The sequence below is a fragment of the Caenorhabditis briggsae genome (assembly GCF_000004555.2).
Source record: "Caenorhabditis briggsae complete genome, chrV, whole genome shotgun sequence".
Lineage (NCBI taxonomy): Eukaryota > Metazoa > Nematoda > Chromadorea > Rhabditida > Rhabditidae > Caenorhabditis > Caenorhabditis briggsae.
In genome coordinates, this window is record NC_013488.2 from 15,525,560 (window position 1) to 15,543,715 (window position 18,156).

The 18,156-nt window shown below is 36.2% G+C and overlaps 5 protein-coding genes across 5 annotated transcripts; 3 read left to right on the plus strand and 2 right to left on the minus strand.

Moving 5' to 3' along the window:
* Window positions 1-841: 841 nt before the first annotated feature.
* CBG04859 lies at window positions 842-2,904 on the minus strand (the record flags this gene model as incomplete). Its single annotated transcript, XM_002637983.1, has 4 exons — window positions 842-986; window positions 1,863-2,149; window positions 2,683-2,759; window positions 2,808-2,904. The coding sequence occupies 4 exons, from the start codon at window positions 2,902-2,904 to the stop codon at window positions 842-844; spliced, it is 606 nt and encodes a 201-aa protein (XP_002638029.1).
* Window positions 2,905-4,401: 1,497 nt separating this feature from the next.
* CBG04860 lies at window positions 4,402-4,557 on the plus strand (the record flags this gene model as incomplete). The annotated part of the gene is made up of 1 exon (XM_002637984.1): window positions 4,402-4,557. One exon carries the CDS (start codon window positions 4,402-4,404, stop codon window positions 4,555-4,557), a length of 156 nt encoding a protein of 51 aa, XP_002638030.1.
* Window positions 4,558-6,036: 1,479 nt separating this feature from the next.
* On the plus strand, window positions 6,037-12,567 carry CBG04861 (the record flags this gene model as incomplete). Its single annotated transcript, XM_045238225.1, has 6 exons — window positions 6,037-6,124; window positions 6,479-8,695; window positions 8,745-9,115; window positions 11,438-11,552; window positions 11,600-12,241; window positions 12,284-12,567. The coding sequence occupies 6 exons, from the start codon at window positions 6,037-6,039 to the stop codon at window positions 12,565-12,567; spliced, it is 3,717 nt and encodes a 1,238-aa protein (XP_045092786.1).
* A 1,591-nt stretch (window positions 12,568-14,158) lies between these two features.
* CBG27252 lies at window positions 14,159-14,695 on the minus strand (the record flags this gene model as incomplete). Its single annotated transcript, XM_045238226.1, has 1 exon — window positions 14,159-14,695. The coding sequence occupies one exon, from the start codon at window positions 14,693-14,695 to the stop codon at window positions 14,159-14,161; it is 537 nt and encodes a 178-aa protein (XP_045098360.1).
* Window positions 14,696-16,500: 1,805 nt separating this feature from the next.
* On the plus strand, window positions 16,501-17,689 carry Cbr-srh-279 (the record flags this gene model as incomplete). Its single annotated transcript, XM_002637986.1, has 3 exons — window positions 16,501-16,822; window positions 16,868-17,286; window positions 17,426-17,689. The coding sequence occupies 3 exons, from the start codon at window positions 16,501-16,503 to the stop codon at window positions 17,687-17,689; spliced, it is 1,005 nt and encodes a 334-aa protein (XP_002638032.1).
* Window positions 17,690-18,156: the final 467 nt, after the last annotated feature.

Below are 18,156 nucleotides of genomic sequence, written 5' to 3' on the forward strand. Positions count from 1 at the left end.
ATCTGAATACTGCTGGAATAACATCGTCTCGCTCTGCAGCCTGTGGAAGAACAATAACGCTCGAAGCGGTGTTGAGGAGCCTTAAATGTGAGAATTTTGCATTAAAAAATGCTTAATTGTTAACCTTTGTTCTGGTACATTCTTCTTTCTAGACTCCGCTGAATTCACCATGTCTAAAATGTGTATCAATGCTAATTATTCAAAACGACGAATTCGAATGAAAATGCATAAAATGCGAATAGAGACAGTGTGCACAGCGAGGAGACGCAAGCGCTTCTCTGCTGCCTACGCTCTCTGTCGCATAGCCATGGGGCGCGTATGCATAGCGACCCCGCTACTCAGCGAGACCCCGCAAATAGAGTGCCGAGTCGACTCGAAAATCGATGATTCTTGTCGACTCTGAAAATCGACACAGTCGACATTCACAGATTCGAAAAGGCTATTCGTCGATGAAAATGGAACTTTTCGTTGTCGATTTTTGTCGACTTTAAGTCGACGAAAGTCGACGAAAATCGATTCTTGTCGATTTTGCGTCGACTTAAAATCGACAGAAAAATCGACAAAAGTCGACAAAAAATCGACGAAAGTCGACGAAAAATCGACTTTTCCGGACTTCAAAGTAAAATTTCACCTCGAGAAATGTTTTTTTCTAATTTTTTGAAGAAATCATTGTAACAACTTTATTTTAGAGTAACAACTTTATTTTTATGGATAAAAAACAAATAGTGTAAAACTTAGTTTCAACTGGGGTACAAAATATGATGGCAAGGAAAATAGAAGAAAATTCAAAGCGACAAAATTAAAAAAAGGGAAGAAGAAGAACAAAGTTCAGCATAAGGAATTAATGTTTCATTATTTGGGCCAAATCGTTTCCAAAAGTATCATCGTTATGCTCTCTGGATTCGTAATATTCTTCGCCTTCTGAGTCATCATTCTCGTCGTCATATTCGTACTCTTCAGTCGTCGACGTATTTTTCTTCGTAGATCTGAAGAAAACTCAGATTTTGATATAATTTTCTGCTTACCGATCTTTCCATTTCTTCAACTTCTTTCTCGTGGTGACTGTTTAAGTGCTGATGCATCGTTGTGGTCAAAGAACTTTATGCTCCTTCCGCACAGTTTACAGGTCACAGTTTGTCCGTTATTTTGTTTTTCGAAGTATCGCCACGCTTTAGATAGATTTTGTGACGAATACATCTGCAAAAAGCAAGAATGTCGTAAATGAAACAGAAAAAAAACAAAACACTCAAAAAAAAAACAAGAAAAATACGGTTTTTCAGTGGAAAATTCGATGAAAAATGCCTGTTTTTCATGAAAAATACCCCGGTCACAGGCAGTTTCTAGGTCACCGGTCGTGTAGTTCTCTCGGACAATAAAGTCGACAAAAGTCGACAAAAGTCGATTTTCTGTCGATTCTTGTCGATTTTGAGTCGATTCAAAATCGACAAAAATCGACTTTTGTCGATTTTCACTTTCATCGACTTTTGAAAAGTCGATTTTCTGTCGACTTTTTGAATGTCGATTTTTGATGGAGTCGACGAAATCGACACCGATTTTGACGATTTTCGTCGATTTTTGTCGATTGTCAACAATCGACACAGCACACTACCCGCAAATTCCGGGGAAAAAAATCGGGGAAGAAAAACCGGGGAAAGTGGGCGGGGTGAGGGGCGGAGCCTAAATTGCAATGTCGCCGCACACTTTTTCCTCGATTTTTCAATGAATTAATTTTCGGTTAAAAATTGCATTTAAATTCCGAATTCAGAGTTTTTTGATGCTATAATGGTTTGTCTGTAATATCTAAATCCAATTTAATTCATTTAAAAAAACAAAAAAGTTATTATATTCAAAAGAAAAGAAACGTTTCAATGATGATCTTTTGGTAATGCCATGAATGGAAATAGTTTTTCGGAAAATGACTGGAAATTCGGATGATTATATAGCACTGCTCTAAGGAAATGTTGATTTTTGAACAGAGGCGTTTCTTTAGAGTTTCTGTTGAGGACATTTCGGCACATGTTAGCATCGCGAACAAGAGAGGCTGTCCACTCAATTGTTTTCCTAATAGTCGTGCGTGTTTGCTGATATTCATTGTGATGAAATTGTCTCTGCAAAATTTTTTAACACCATACTTGACTTGCCTTATATGCTGAAAATACTTTTTCGGAATCGTTATTTGTGAAATTCATTCCATGTTCAACTCTGAAGCGGCAATTCCACAACTCAAAAGGAAATCGTGATTAACGTTTGAAATAGTTTTTTTGTAGATTGAAATTACAGATGACATATTTCAATATAGACATGCTATACAATTAAAAACTACAGATTTTTCAAGAGAACACAAAATTTAGGAAGAATAGAATAATTTTCAAAATATTGAAAAATTACCAAAAAAATCTGAATAGCTATGAAGAAAAAATAATTTTTCCTATTCCTACCGATATTTTTGTGGTAAATTTTGAATTCGAATTCTGGTCATACAAATTTTTTGAATTTAGCACCATTTTTCGGATAGCCAATAAAAGGGAAGGCCTATAATTTTTTCAAAAAATGTGAAAAATTCCAGTCAAAAAGTACTGAATTAGCGAAAATCAGTAAGATTTTCACATTTTTCGGTGCAAATTTGTTTCAATTTTTTGTTTAAAATCATAGGTTTAGGCAAAAACGCATTGTTAACCTTACACTGGGACACCTGAATTTTTGCGCCAAATTCAAAAAGTATCCCAATTCAGAAATCATCCTCGGAATTCCAAACATTTCTGAAATATTAGAAATTTAGAATATTCTTAAAATCAAAGGAAATACACTTTTTAGAACCAGAAACTCGAAAATCTTGATTCTAGTATACCGTATTTCCTCTAATAGAAGCCCACCTCCATTTGAAGCCCACCCCGCGAGGTTCATCGAAAAATAGAAGCCCACACTCCGAGCACATGGGCTTGTATTGGAGATAATACGCTGATTGAAAATTCCAGAATTTTTGGAACTGTGATTTTAAAACTCGACAATTTCTCAATTTCTGAATTTTCTAATTTCTAAATTTCGGAATCTCAGTTTTTTTAAATTTTAGATTTTTTTCCCGGAATTCCAGAATTCCTGAATTTTGAGATCTTGGAATCTCAGGATTTCATAAATTAGGAATTTTGAAATTATTCACATTTTCACGTCAAAAAAAGGAAGTTATTTATATATCAAAAACAACAAAGATTTTTGTCGATCGAAAAGCGCACTGGTTTACACGCCGGTGTGTGAAGCGATAGACCCGAGTTCGATCCTCGCTCGAAACACCTGATTTTTGAAAGGGGCGAAAAAGGCCAAAAATGCCCAAAAAGCCATTTGCATCCTCATGTAGAAATACGAGCGCGCCCACCTTTTCCTTTAAAAAAGTACAAAATCGGGAGACAAACCGATTCTGTACCCACAGTTCCTGGGCGCGCATACGCATAATGGATGGGCGACGGAGAACGCGCCGATGAATTGGGTACAGGGAAAGGACGCCGGTATGGGGCATATACGGGACATATGGGGCACACCACCGCCGCAAAGCATCTCCTCGCCTGGCTTGCTGGCACTCGATGAAATGAACTAAAACGTTGGTTGGGGGTTCCTAGAAGTATCAGTTAAGTTCTATTGTGATGTGATCTTGTTCAGGTCTTCCGATTTCGTACTTTACCTTTATTTCCATATTTTTTTATATTTTGAACGACATATTACTGATTTTTTGAAACTCAATGTTTTGGTTTTGAAAAAGACTTATGGCAGTTTCCATTTAAGTTTGATATGCAATCAAAAACAGAACAAAATGGGAAAAAAACGCTAAAAATTGTTTTTTTTTCATTTGTTCAAAAAATATGTCTCACTTTCACTTTTTTTGAAATTGCATGAAAAATTGAAAATTTTTATAATTTAAACTTTGTAATTATTGTATACTTACCAACTTACCTTTTATTCCACCTGAAAATACGATTTTTACAATAATTACAAAGTGAAATCAAAAAATCTCAATATCACCTATTTTGGCGAAAAACATAGCAATTGACGAGTGAAAGACATGTTTCTGCAAGAATTCAGCGATTTTTTAGTCTGCCATAACTCTTTTTCACAAAAAAAAAAAAAGAATAATCGAAAAACCAGAAATGTAGGCTCGAATTGACGAAAAATTGACAAAGTTGCCGGTGTGGATTTACGGTAAACAATGCGCGTATCAGGGATTTCGGAGTGTTGTAGTCGGCCTACCGTATCAGACCCATATCGCACACATCGCCCACCCACCTAGAATCCATCTAGGATACGTGCGCATTCGGAACACTCGATTCAGCCTCTTCCGCATCGCACACATATGAGACTCATCGCAGCTCGTTGTTCGCGATATGTGTCAAACGGACTTCTAGAGGATCGCATATGGATCGGGTCCTTTATGCGCATCATCGCCCAGGACCTGTGCCTGTAGAAGAAAAGAAGGCACAGAGCATCAAGAAGTTCAAAATGCAGGAAGATTGGTTGTCGCCCGGATTTGAGCAAACTACTGTCCCAACTGTCCACACTGTCCAATTTTAATTTGTCCACCTATTTTTTGTTCAAGATCATTTTCAGATCCATCAAATAAACATTTTCTATAACTTTGACTAATTTCTGGAATATTCATACAGAAAATTTCTGAATTGTAAAAAGGCAAGACAACACTAAATTTTTTTTGGAACGAAACTGGACGAAATCTGTGGAACAGACAAACTTTTCGAAAAACTTTTGTTCTTTCTATTAACTCTGTTCTTTTTCTACATAAAATTTGAGAAATTCAGGTTTTCAGAAATGAGGAAAAAAATTCTTCAAATTTCTACCGTCTTATATTGATTCCGTGTGATCGTGGGGGAGGATATCTGGAAAAAATCTTAAATAGTTAAACTTGGGGAACCTAGAGTAAACACTCTCATAGAAAGCCACCCTATTTTTGCGCTTTGAGCTCAATCATCTCAATTTCCGTGAAAGATATCAGGAAAGTTCAGACGGACAAAATGTTTTTGATATTATGATAAATAGTTTATAAGTTGACCACTTTTTGATACCATAGGAAATGAGATATATGGGCTAATCACACTAATCACTGTGCACCATCAGGTGAAAATGCATACCGTAACTCCGAAAAACCCTCTTCTCTCCCTCCTTTAAACAATGTAAGAAGAAGTGCCTAGCAGAGGAAATACAGTTTATAAAGTGCAGATCGATCACTCACCACAATTCGTTTTCTTGTAAAAATACCAAGCCAGTGATGAGAAACAGAAGAAGAAGATGAGAAAAATTACAACAATTATTGCTAATCTCTCTTTTCTTTTTCTGGCATTGGAAGGATTCGTTTTGTCAATAGGTACACTTTGATATACGGGCATGTGGAAAAAGAGAGAAGAGGTCTATTTATATATTGAAAATTGAGATGAGGAAGCTTTTTTTTGGACACTGATATCATTGGGCAAATTGGATGCTGAGGAACAAACTGGCCATCAACAAGAATGCCAACATCAAGTTGATTTGATAATTTTTTGACATTTTCTGTACCGTAAACAGTATTCCTCTCATACCGCCAATTTTGAGCTCATATACCTCATTTCCTGGGAAAGGCATCAAAAAGTAGTTAACGTATAAAATTCTTATTATAATATCAAAAGTATTTTGTCAGTTAGTCACTTTTTGATATCTTTCACAGAAATCAAGATAAATTGGCTCAAAGTTGAAAGGCAGGAATCTATTGGTGTGTTCACGCTGTTTTTTTTTTGAAAATTTTTTTGGAATTTTTGCGTGAACGTTTTCATAGATTCTTCGAAAAAAGCAACCTCAAACTGACCTTCCTTATCTCTCCATCTGATCTCCATGAGATCAGTCTTCCCCCGAAAATCAACAATCAGTTCTCAAAAACTACATAAGACACTTTCCAGTTCTGGTTTTTCAAAAACAAGAATCTTTCGGTGAGTTTTCTGGGCTCTAGAATTCGATCCGAAAATGTTGAATTTTCAGAAAGAAAAGAGCAAGAAACTGTATGCAAACATGCATACAGTACAATTTATCACCGTCTTCTCGTTGGTTTTTGCGAGTTTTTCAATTGTTGGAACTGCTCCAAATGGTGGGAATCAAGGTGAGGAAAATTCAAAAATTTTGAAATTCGGAAATTCTGAAGTTCTGAAGTTCTGAAATTCAAAAATTCCGGAAATTTTTTTAATTTTGAAAATTCCGGAAATTTTAAATATCCGGAAATTCAAAAATTCAAAATATCCAGAAATTCAAAAACTTACGGAAATTTGAAAATTTCCGGAAATTCGAACATTCCGGAAATTCGAAAGTTCAAAAATTCCGGAAATTCGAAAATTCCGGAAATTCAAAAGTTCCGCAAATTCGAAAATTCCGGGAATTCAAAAAAATTGGGGAATTTGAAAATTCTTTTTAAAAAAGTCCAAAATTTCGAAATTGAAAAATGCAAAAAGTTTTTCAGAACCATCCGATTTCAAGGAGATCATTGAAGAGTTCCGAATCCTTGCTCGCGTCACAAATGCCATCTCCCTCCACGTCGCCGCCATCTCCAGACGAATAAGTGTGGAAGATGTGCTATCCGAACTTTTTCAAGTCGATCCGGTCCCTTACCAAAAAATGGTCAAATTTTCCATCGCCAATGCCACAGCTGAACTGCATCGGATGCAAAAGGCTTATGCTCTAGCCAAAAACCCTTCAATGTTTTCTGTTGGTGTCCCGTTTGGTGTAAGCATATCAGATTTCTTCAAAAAACTTCCTGCGGAATTGAACCACGCATTAAGTTTCTATGTCAACCTTCCTCGACTGATGAATCAACTAAATGAAGCAAGAAATATTCAGAAGGATAATCTATTCATCGCGGCACGAGCTGCACGAGGACTTTTTAAGACGTCATGCTTCAACATCAGCTATGAAGTCCTCAACAAGTTCATGGTTCACTTTGGGGAGGATACTACAAACTACGTGGAACGAGACAGAAATGAAGCGCTTGCGACTCTCAAAAGTTTCAACTCACAAGGACAGTTGGTCGCCGAGTGCTTGGAACAAATTCCAAAACTGGAAGAAGAAATCAAAAACATAGGAATAAAGAAAGCCTATGAGGACCACAAAATGGTGATGAGGTCGAGAAAGATAGTTTTGGAACTAGCCGTTGTTTCGAACGTGGGACGACACTTAGGTTCACTTCTAAAGGATTTGTACAAAGGATTAAATTTGACGAGCTTCATTTGGCATAGTCAACCATCCAAGGAAACATTTCATGTCATATCTCAACTGAATGATTCCATTTTCGAAACTGACTTCTACAATTTTGACTACAGTGATATGGAGTTTTCTATTACTGCTGGATTCAAAGAAACGAAAGATTTGTTGAAAGTTTTTGACGACTTGGAAAGTCCCTGGTTCAAAAGCAAAGTTGCCAGAGAAGCCAGCACTGCGAAACTCGCCAAGGCTCTTCAACCCTACCGTAAGATTTCTGAGATCATGTTCTCTTTGAAAGAAGCGTGGGACAATTGGACAGAAACTTCAAAAGACATTTTGACAACGGAAGTTTTGACTGCAGCAGAAACTTTGTTGATCATCAAAAAATTCGATTTGGATTCTGTTAAAGTTTTTCGGAGTATCGATAATCTTGGAAATGATTTCAATAAGTGTGGACTCCCAAAAATTGATAATATCAGCAATTTTTTGAACACATTTGACACGGAACAGCTTCCGGCGGAGAAGGTGGCTTTAAAGTTTCAAGATGTTGCTAAATCGATTTCAAAGATTAAATCAAGGTCAAAATCGCTCAAATCCACCCATGGGAATGCGACTGGACTAGTTGAAAAGTTGTTCGCAATGGTTGACAAACAAACTACCAATCTTAAACCCGATCCAAATGTGCCGTTGATCATGCAAACCATTGAAATTAAAATCGATTCATATGGACCGGAATCTGAGGACATTTTCTACTTGCTCAACAAAGTTTCCACGTTGGCAGAGGATCTTCAAGTGCTCGACAAGCTTGCGGAACAAGTTCCCCAAAAACCGGCTTCATTTTCGTTCCAGGATATATTGGACCAATCGAAAATTTCAGAGATGTCGCAATGCGTTGAGTACGTTTCTATTTGTAGAGATTCAGAATATATTTTTTTCAGAAAGCTTCAAGTGCCTCTGAATGATACGATTAATGGATTAAGAGTATATCAGGCCTTTGACAGATTTCCTAATGCGGAAGTGTTCAATAACATTAGTCAATATCTTTCGAAACTTTCAAAGGTTCAACTGGAACTGAAAAATATTCAGAAATTGGTGTTAACGATTCGAAAGTCAAATCAGAAGGCTGGCAAACTGGATTCGTTGATTTTGACACTCCAGAATCCCAACCACCTTACTGAGAATCTTGGACGAAGTATACACATTCTGGAAGACTTGTACGAAGTAAAAAACAAAGAAGAACAGTTTGGAAGAGATCCAGAATTCTCTCAAGATGTGATTAACGAGATTGCTGATAAGGGTTTGGAGGAATGGAGGAGACCATACCAGAAATTACAAGGGTTGATTGAAGGAGTTAGCAAGTTGGATGAGGTGGCTAGACGGATTCGTAATTCGAGTTTGGTGAATATGACGGAAATTTTCGAAAGAGCTACGCAGTTTCAAGGGATTCCAGGATCCAGAGAAAAGTTGAATGATGTTTATGGTGATTTTTGCGAAATGATTCAGAAAAAAAATTTAAATTCTTGTTTCAGAATACCTCAGCGAACACATGGGAAACGAAGAAAAGAAGGCTGTGAAGTTCTTCGAGGCGGCTCGTGACCTAGATCTGGATTTTGCCAAACACAATCTCCGTCTGAAAACGGTCCGAGTGACGGTGACAACACTCAAGCAATACTTTGATGAAATATTTGGACACGTGAAACCGAAAACTGTAACTGTGGAGATTGAGCCGGCCGTCTCGTGGAAACTCATTTTGATTCTTTGTATTGCTTTTGTTCTCTTTTTGATAATTGCTTTCTTTGGAATCTATGGGCTGACGGAAAACGGACGAGCCTGGTACAAGAATGTGTATTTGTACTATTTTGGAAGTCCCGACGATTTTGAGAAGAGGTGGAGATACTCGGTAAGGTTATTGGGAAAAAGTTTTGGGGCTATGGGAGTGGAAGGGTGCCATTAAAATTTTTGATTTGTACGTAGTTTTTTTACTGGCTTTTTAGTTACCACGTAAAGTCACTCCTCAACTACAATAGCGCCAAAATTTTAATTGTACTAAAAAACTCGAAAAGTTCGAAAATTGATGATATAAGAAGGAGCGATTTTCAAAATTTTCAGTTTTCATCCCAAATCACTTCGATTTACAAAATTTCTGTGAAGTTTCAGTAATTTCGCATTTTCTTTGCGGAGCGAAAAAAATGTTCAAATTTACATAAAAAACGATAAAGCCTTTTCGAGTAGTATTTCCTGTACTTGCAATAGAATTTGTTCGATACAAAAATATATATTTATTCGGTGATAAAATAGAACACTTGATGCACAGAAATTGAAGGCTTCGAATTCTGGGAATTTGGAAATTTTACGTGATTCACAGAAATTGAACGTTGCAATTTCTGGGATTTTTCACAGAACTCGAACGGTTCGAGTTCTGGGATTTTGGAAATTCACAAATTGATTCACAAAACACGAAGCTTTCAATTTCTGGGATTCTGGAAAAGCATGGGGGGGGGGTAGGGATTCAAGAAGGGTCGTGATAAAGCAAAATGAATATTAGGAAACTATCGTTGGACTTGTTGTTTTCCATAAAACGGATCCTTCGAGATTGGAGATAATTTTTCGATGTGAGCTCTCTGTTGGCTGAAAACTAGTTGAAAATTCTGAGTCGCATTGGAAGGGTTGAAGTAAAAATATAAATACAAAGCTTAAAACTTACCTTTGTCACATACAGTACTTTTAAATGAAATTGATCGAGATAGTGGAAAATTTTTGTTCATAAGCTATAAAAGATTCCACGTGATGTTTGAAAATTTGAAAAAGTTTTGAAAAATTGGCAACATGGATTTTAATTGATTTTCCGTCGAAGAAAACTGAGTTTTCTTCGACGTTCAGTTTTTCTGTTTTCTTCGACGGTAAATCATTAAAAATCAGTGTTGCCAGTTTTTCAAAACACCAAGTGGAATCTTTTATAGCTTTTGAACAACATTTTTCCACCATCTCAACCAATTTCATCCTAAAGTAATGTATGTGACATTAGCAAGTTTCGAATGAAAATGTTTTTTTACTTCAACCCTTCCAATACATTCAGAATTTTCAACTAGTTTTTCAGCCAACTTAGAGCTCCCATGGAACACAATTATCCTTAAGCTCGAAGGATCCGTTTTATGGAAAACAACAAGTCCAACGATAGTTTCGTAATATTCATTTTGCTTTATCACGACCCTTCTTGAATCCCTACCCCCCATGCTTTTCCAGAATCCCAGAAATTGAAAGCTTCGAGTTCTGTGAATCACGCGAATTTCCAAAATCCCAGAACTCGAACCGTTCGAGTTCTGTGAAAAATCCCAGAAATTGCAACGTTAAATTTCTGTGCATAACGTAAATTTTCCAAAATCCCAGAATTCGAAGCCTTCAATTTCTGTGCATCACGTAACTTTTCGCAAAATTGAAAATCAATAGAAATAATGTAATTAAAACCATATTTTTCATGATTGCGTTAAAATAAAGTATTTCTGGACAAAAACACATCGATTATGACATTTATCAGTAGTTTAGTATTTTCTGTGACCAATTACAGAAATTTGGATCATTTTTGTTTATTCATTCGAGAATTAAAAATTTTGAAAATTGCTACTTCTTATATCCGGAAAATCGCTGTTGAAAACATGAACGGTGGTGGCTACGAGGGACCAGAATTTGAGTTCCCGCGCAATGAGAAACCTAGGCCACGGTTTTTTTGAAAATGACAGAAAGTGGTACGTGACGGAAAACTTTGTGGAAAGCTTTGAAATTCTGAAATTCCGCCCACCATGAAATTTAGGATCTACTGTGATCCCTGAATATCTTAAAAGTACCGAAACCCGGTCACTTTTTCTTTAAACTACATCAAACCTTTACACATCAATTTATCACGTTTTGGTCTTCACGACACAAACACGACTAGGCTCCGCCCATTTTGAAATTCCACTTCAAAGGCGTATGGTAGTCTGGATTTTTCAAAGTGGGCGGGCTTAGACGTGTCATTACACTGTGAAAAAAAATTTGAAATTGTATTATTTTTTTCAGAAAACTCCTGTCAATAAAAAAATTTGAAAACGTAAAATAGGCGGTCCGCCGTGGCCTAGCTTTCTCAATGCGCGGGAACTCAGATTCTTGTCCATTTTTTTACACATTTCTCAAAGAAAATGTTTGATTGGTCCTTGAAAAAAACAAGAACAAATTAAGAATTTTACAGAGTTTTATGGACACCATTGATGGCAAGAATTCAGTTTTAGACGCTGTTCGTGAAGGTAACAAAACTAGCTTGTTGAAGGCGTTGAAGAATGGAGCATACATTGACGCTTATAACAGTAAGTTTCAGATCCCCTTATTTTTTGTCAGTCTTAACTTTTTCCAGAATACGGTAACACTGCCCTTCACGTTGCCACCAAATTTGCTCTTCCCGATCACGTTGAACTTTTGATCCGATACGGAGCCGATCGTTCTCTATTGAACTATAAAAATCTGACACCAATGCGATATATTCTTCCCGAGTTTGAGAAAAAGTATCCGGAGAGAGTGGAGAATTACGAGAAGATTCGAAAAATTTATAATAAGTATGAAAAGAAAGGATTCCGAAGCAGTGTACCCCACGCGTTTCCGGACACCTCGTTTCATATTTGGATGGATGATGCGACTGATGTAAAGCTGTGTAATCGGTTTATGGATCGGTTCAGATCAATTACATCCGATGAAGCGATGCCAACAACAACGCACTGCGTCGTTCGTGTAGATGCCAATGGAATGCTAGAAACTGATCGTCTGGATCTTTTGCTCTGGATCTTCCACGGTGTTATTATTGTGAAAGAACAATGGATGACTGACTGTTTGGAGAATCCTAAATTGATTGGAAAGGATGTTGACTATTTGGTTGAGAATGTCAAGTTCAATGGACAAGTCTATAAAACGGTGCTGACGTGGAGCGAGGCCATGGCCAAAAGTGAGATGCCCTATTTGCTAGGAGCTTATGTGGCCGTGGTGGCAACGGATTATAAAAATTGTACGTAAAAAAACGAAAAACAGTAAAATTCCAAGTTTCCAGTGCTAACCCTCTCTTCAATTGTGACCACTCATGGAGGGGTCATGATGAACACGTTTCCACTCAAAGAGCACTTCAATAAAGGATCGCATCCCTATCTTCATGCTCATTTAGGACCACTTTTCTTGATTCACGATGGAGCGATGGATTTGAGTGTCTACAAAAATGATGTGGATAAGATGTACACGTTGTTCACGGAGGAAGAGTTTATTGTGTTTATGCTGAAGCGAGAGATCAATAGAGATAGTAGAGTGAACCCGGTTGCCGTTTTGATTGGTGATGAATAAAGATGCCTTTTATTTTGACTTTTATTGTGTCATAATAATTTAACTTTTTTGTGGGATTTCTTTTGTGGCCGATATTGTGACCAGGGTCAAATGATTACTAAAATGCGTAATATTCTAAAGTGTGGTTTCGTAATTTCAAGTACGTATTCTGGTGCAATGGGGCTTAAAGAGTGTTACCAAGTTTTTCGATTTTTTAGCGATTTTTTTCCCTTTTACAATCCATTTTTCTTGAAGCTGTTGATTTGGGTTTTTTTCCGTCTTGATTTCATAAATTGCACAAATTTTTCTGAAATTTTAAACGTATTTTAATGGAATTAAAAAAAATACCGTTAACGTGTAGTAGCAGGTTTCCAATGCTGTATAGTTTAAGATCAATTATCTCAACTTCTGTGCAAGCTATCACAAAGGAATCAACTAATAAAATGCTTGTCATATTATTATAAACAATTTATCAGTTTACAACTTTTTCATATCTTTTACAGGAATTAAGATAAATTGGCCTAAAGTTGGCAGTTCGGGGACATTCTATTAAAGGTTCACGGTAATTAAAAAACGGTTAACAAAATGAGGACAACGAGGTTCAAGTTGAAAGTTTCAATTTATTTTGTCTTGATTTGATAGTTTACGTAACCTTTCCCATTTTTAAAACTCAAAATTTCAACATATTTTTTGCATAAAAAATACCGTAAAACCTGTAATAGAAGCGCTTCACACGATCAAGTTTAAGCTGAATTACCTTAACTTCTGTGCGAGATATCAAAAATGTGTCAACTGATAAAATGTTTGTGATATTGTGATAAACAATTTATCAGTTGACAGTTTTTTCATGTCTTTTACAGGAACTGAGAAAAATTGGCTTAAAGTTTACAGTTAAGGGGTCCTTCTATTACAGATGTTACGTCGATAGGTAGTGAAAAGATCTTCGAAAAGTTTGTAAAAAGGAAGAAAAATGTCACAAAAAATAATAGAAAAATTACAAAAAAAAATAAATAGAAACGCTTGAAAAATGGTTCCTAATAGAACATTGAAATTTCAAAAAATAGGGAAATTCACCCATTTTTTGCCGCCCCTCCCCATGCTTTTTTCACGGTACCCTACTGACCCCTTACCTTTTGCTCTCAAAAAAAAAACGTAGACTTGGATCGTTCACATGTCTCAGTTCTCAATGTTTCCACCACTCTAATTTTACCCTCTTCTACTGGAGACGTGTGTGTTTTTACAAAAACCAGAATCTTTCAGTAAGTTTTTTGAGGTATTTTTTTTCAAAATTTGAAATCAAGGTTCCATTCCGAAATTTCAAAAAAACATTAGAAAATCCAACTTTCGAATTCCATGTTCTTTCAATTGATACTCATTTTTCAGAAAATCATGATAAAACTCTAAGCAATATGGAATCCTGCTGATGTACACGAGGAGTGATTAATTTTATTTTTGAACTGTAATAAATTTATTTTTTAATTTTGTGTAATTTGTTTGAACAATTGTATAAATAGCCACGAAGCTTATTTTTAAAAATGGAGAGTTAAAAAAATTAAGTTTATTAAGAGATCATCCTACAAAGATCCCTTTCAAATATCCAAGTTAAAAAAGTTCACTGATTATATCCACAAGACGAGACAGCTCCCAGAAGAGTGTTCTTATCATCATCCATCTCCAGGGACCAAATCGCCAATCCTCCAAGATTCTGCCCATTGGAATATTCCATTTTCTTGCTTAAACTTTTCACATTTTCAACACTCAAATACTTCTGTTCCTCCCGAATATATGGCGTCTGAGATTCCAGGTCCCACGAAGATATAGAACCCTTCCATATTTCTTTTTCCAAATTTTTCCAGAACACTTTTACTCTTTGTTCTTGGCTTTCCTTTGAATCCACATCGTTCAAAAAGGTTCCAGAAAATTCGATCCCTGGAATCAATTTTTCTACGCCCCCACTTTTTATAATGTAGTAGGAAATCGTGCCATTCACATTTGGTCCTGTTTTCGAGTATAATGGAGCAGATGCTATTGAAGAGAATTTCCAGTATTCAAACGATCGAATATTCATAAAATCCACATATTCCAGAATGTTCCTTAGATTTTCTCCAAGATTGGTTTCAAGGGTTCTGCCAAGCGCCGGGGCCACCATTGAAATTGAAAAAGGTCTTCCATTTTCATCAGAAAGACGATCAAAATGCTCACGGAGCTCCTGGAACAGTGTGACTAGATTCTGAAAATCTTCACGGTATGGATACATCCAATTGATGTCGATGCCATCAAGTTGGTAGTTTTGGAGAATTGTTGTGATGGAATTCAAGAATATACTGAAAAAAAAGTCTGTGCGGAATACAAAAAAGTTAAACTCACTTGGCAAATAATTCGGAGGGTACAAACAATTTAGGGGTACAAAATCGACAATTAGGGGGTACAAAATTCCTAGGTACCATAATTCTGGGGTACAACATTCAGGGGTACAAAGTTGCAACAATTCGGGGGTACAAAAAGTTCGATTCGGGAGTACAAAAAAAAATACAATTTAGGGGTACAAAATTCCCAAATCTAGTATAATCAGAAAAAAAAGTTGTCGAGGAATTTCGGGTATATACTCTAATATTATATTTGCTAGTACTATTTGCTAATAGGATTTTCAGGGAATAACAAAATGCAAAGTTTCGCGGTTATTTTTCTCAAAGTCTGAAGAGGTAGTTTCAAGCAGCTGTCATAGGGCGCCTCAAAATTTTTCGAGGGCAAATCAAAATTCTCATGAGGTACATCAAAATGAAAATTATGAAAATTTTTGTCCGGTTGCAATTTTTCGCCTGTTCAATTCTGTATTTTTTCGCTTTTAGTTTACAATGCTACTCTAGAGGTATGGTTATATTTTTGAACGTATTTTTGATCAAAAATTCAAACTGCAAAATAGGTTGCATATTTGTATAAATATTGGAGATGTCTATTGCAGATGTGGTTCTATTATAGGATTAGTGTAAATTTCCCGTTTTTTAACAACTAATCGAATTTTTTTTTTCAATTGGGATTTTTTTTTAGTAGTTCACAGATAGAATTTCAAACGAAAATTTTGTTTGCTGGAATTTGAAACTTTCGTAGTTTTTTTTCAGTTTGAAAGGCTTCGAAATCCAAAAGATATAGATTAAACAAAGTCAACAGTGTCGATTTTCATTATTTTTAAATCTGAAACGATGCAAAATTTCAGATCTCTCTACCTCTACTAGTGATCTTCACCCCATCCGCAATCTTTTCACCCCATCCGCAATCTTTTCACCCCATCCGCAATCAATTTTTCTGGAATTCTTGGAATTTCAACTCAAAGTGTCAATAATTTGGTTTATATCACATTCTCTTGCCATGGATTGATCTCTACAATAGTCATGATTCTGATTCAGAAGCCGTATCGAGAATTTTGTTCTGGTATTGCTAGAAAGAAAAAAACGAGGACAACTATTCAAGTTTCTTTATTTTGAATATTTTGAAATAAAACTGTTTGAGAAGCCGATATTTTATAGTTCAGATAGTCTCCAATGTAGAAAATTTTTAATCATTTTGATTTATGACATTCAGACAATCCTGAGATTTTGATGTTGAGATCAAAGGTTATAAAAATTCTTTTGTGTTTCAAAGTCCAAAATTTTGTTCAGGTGTTTACTATTTTTCGTAGCGTTTTCTAAATTATCTAAACTTTCAAAGGTGACTGATCCCTTAGCAGGTGATTATTGTGCTTTGACGTTCTAAGAAAATTCTCAATCCATTACATCTGAAACGTTTGCAAGCAACTCTCATTTTTGGTTCATTCTAGCCTCTTCAGTTGGTTTACATTGCATTGTGTTCGTGGCATATACCATTCAATCAGTTCAATAAATATAAAATTAATAGGTGTTACTATTCCACCTGCAAGTGTTGCAATAAATTTTTCTTTTAATTCATTTTATTCGAAAAATGGTCGAACTACCCGGCGAATCAATATTCGCTAGTGCCCAATTCTTCTCTCTAACCCTCTACATCATCGGAATATTTTCATTCCCCATTCATGTCTTCGGCGGTTTCTGTATCCTTTTCCAGACTCCAGAATCTATGAAATCTGTCAAATGGAGTATGTTTAATCTGCATTTGTGGAGTTCTTGTCTGGATTTAACAGTCAGCTTGCTAACCCAACCATATTTATTGAAATCTACATGGTCTGGAATCCCATATGGGATCTTGTACAAGTTTGGGGTGTCTTTAGCACTACAGAGTTATATGGTTTCCACTTTATTTTGTTGTGAGTGCCACTTCAACATTTCCTCGTTCATTTTTAACCTTTCAGTAGTCGCTGTTTCTATAATCACGATTTTCGAGAACCGATACTTTTTGATTTTTGCGGAGCACACTTGGTGGCGTCGGGCTCGTTATCCCTTCATGGCTACAAACTACATTTTGGCTCTTTTATATTATCTTCCAACAGTTTTGGCTGTTCCAGAACAGACCTATGCTCGCCAAATCATTTTCAGAGAATTTCCGGAATTCAAACTTCTGGACACACCTAGTAACCCCGTTTATGTTTTGGTTCTCGATAATCCATGGGTTTCGGTACGGCAAATTGCAATGGAGAGTACCGTAGTTTTGGAGGCATTAGTGTTTGTGCTGTTGTTGAAAATAAAAATGAAGAATGTGGTAAAGGAGATGAAAATGTCAGAGAATACAGCAAAACTCCAGAAGGCTTTCTTGAAGGCCTTGTATATTCAGGTGAGCTTTTAAAACTTAATTTTCCATTCATAAACTTTTCAAAGCCCTATTCAATAATCGACCTTCGAAACTCTGAAAATGAGCTCAAAAGCCAAAACTCTAAAAATTTCAACCATTTTACCTAACAGCAAAATTCCAGGTCTCCCTACCCCTGCTAGTGATCCTCATCCCATCCGCAATTTCTGTTTTCTCTGGAATCCTTGGAATTTCAACTCAAAGTGTCAACAATTTGGTTTATATCACATTCTCCTGCCATGGATTGACCTCTACGATAGTCATGATTCTGATTCAGAACCCGTATCGAGAATTCTGCTTCGGGATTGTTAGAAAACAAAAAGTTAGGACAACTACAGTATCCAGTGTGAGTGCGAGGACGAGCACTACCCGAGTTACTGTGTTTTAATTTTTTTGTAACGAATTTTTGAAATAAATTTTTTGAGACTTGGTATTCTATTGCTAAATGACTAATTCGAAAACCAGTTTCTCTCCTTCCTTATCATTCTTCAGAACCGTTTTTTGTTTATAAGACCCCCCGTAAAAAAGACGAATTCCTAATTTTGTATGCCTGCCTGGTCAGATCTCCCTTTAGAATTCAAAATCAGTTTAGTAGAAATTCTGGACCTCAAGTCTAGGTAAGTGCGCTCTATCGATAAAAACTTTCCAAAACTTTTTAGATGTCGATTCCGTCGATGCTCAACTGCTGAAAAACTGATTGTTGATTGCTGTCCCCTATTTTTGAAATACCGTAAAACCTCTAATAGAACGACACCCGGATCGTCCACTTCGAGCCTATATATCTCATTTTCTGTGAAAGATATCAAAAAGTGGTTAACTAATAAAATGTTGCTGATATCCTGATAAACATTTTAC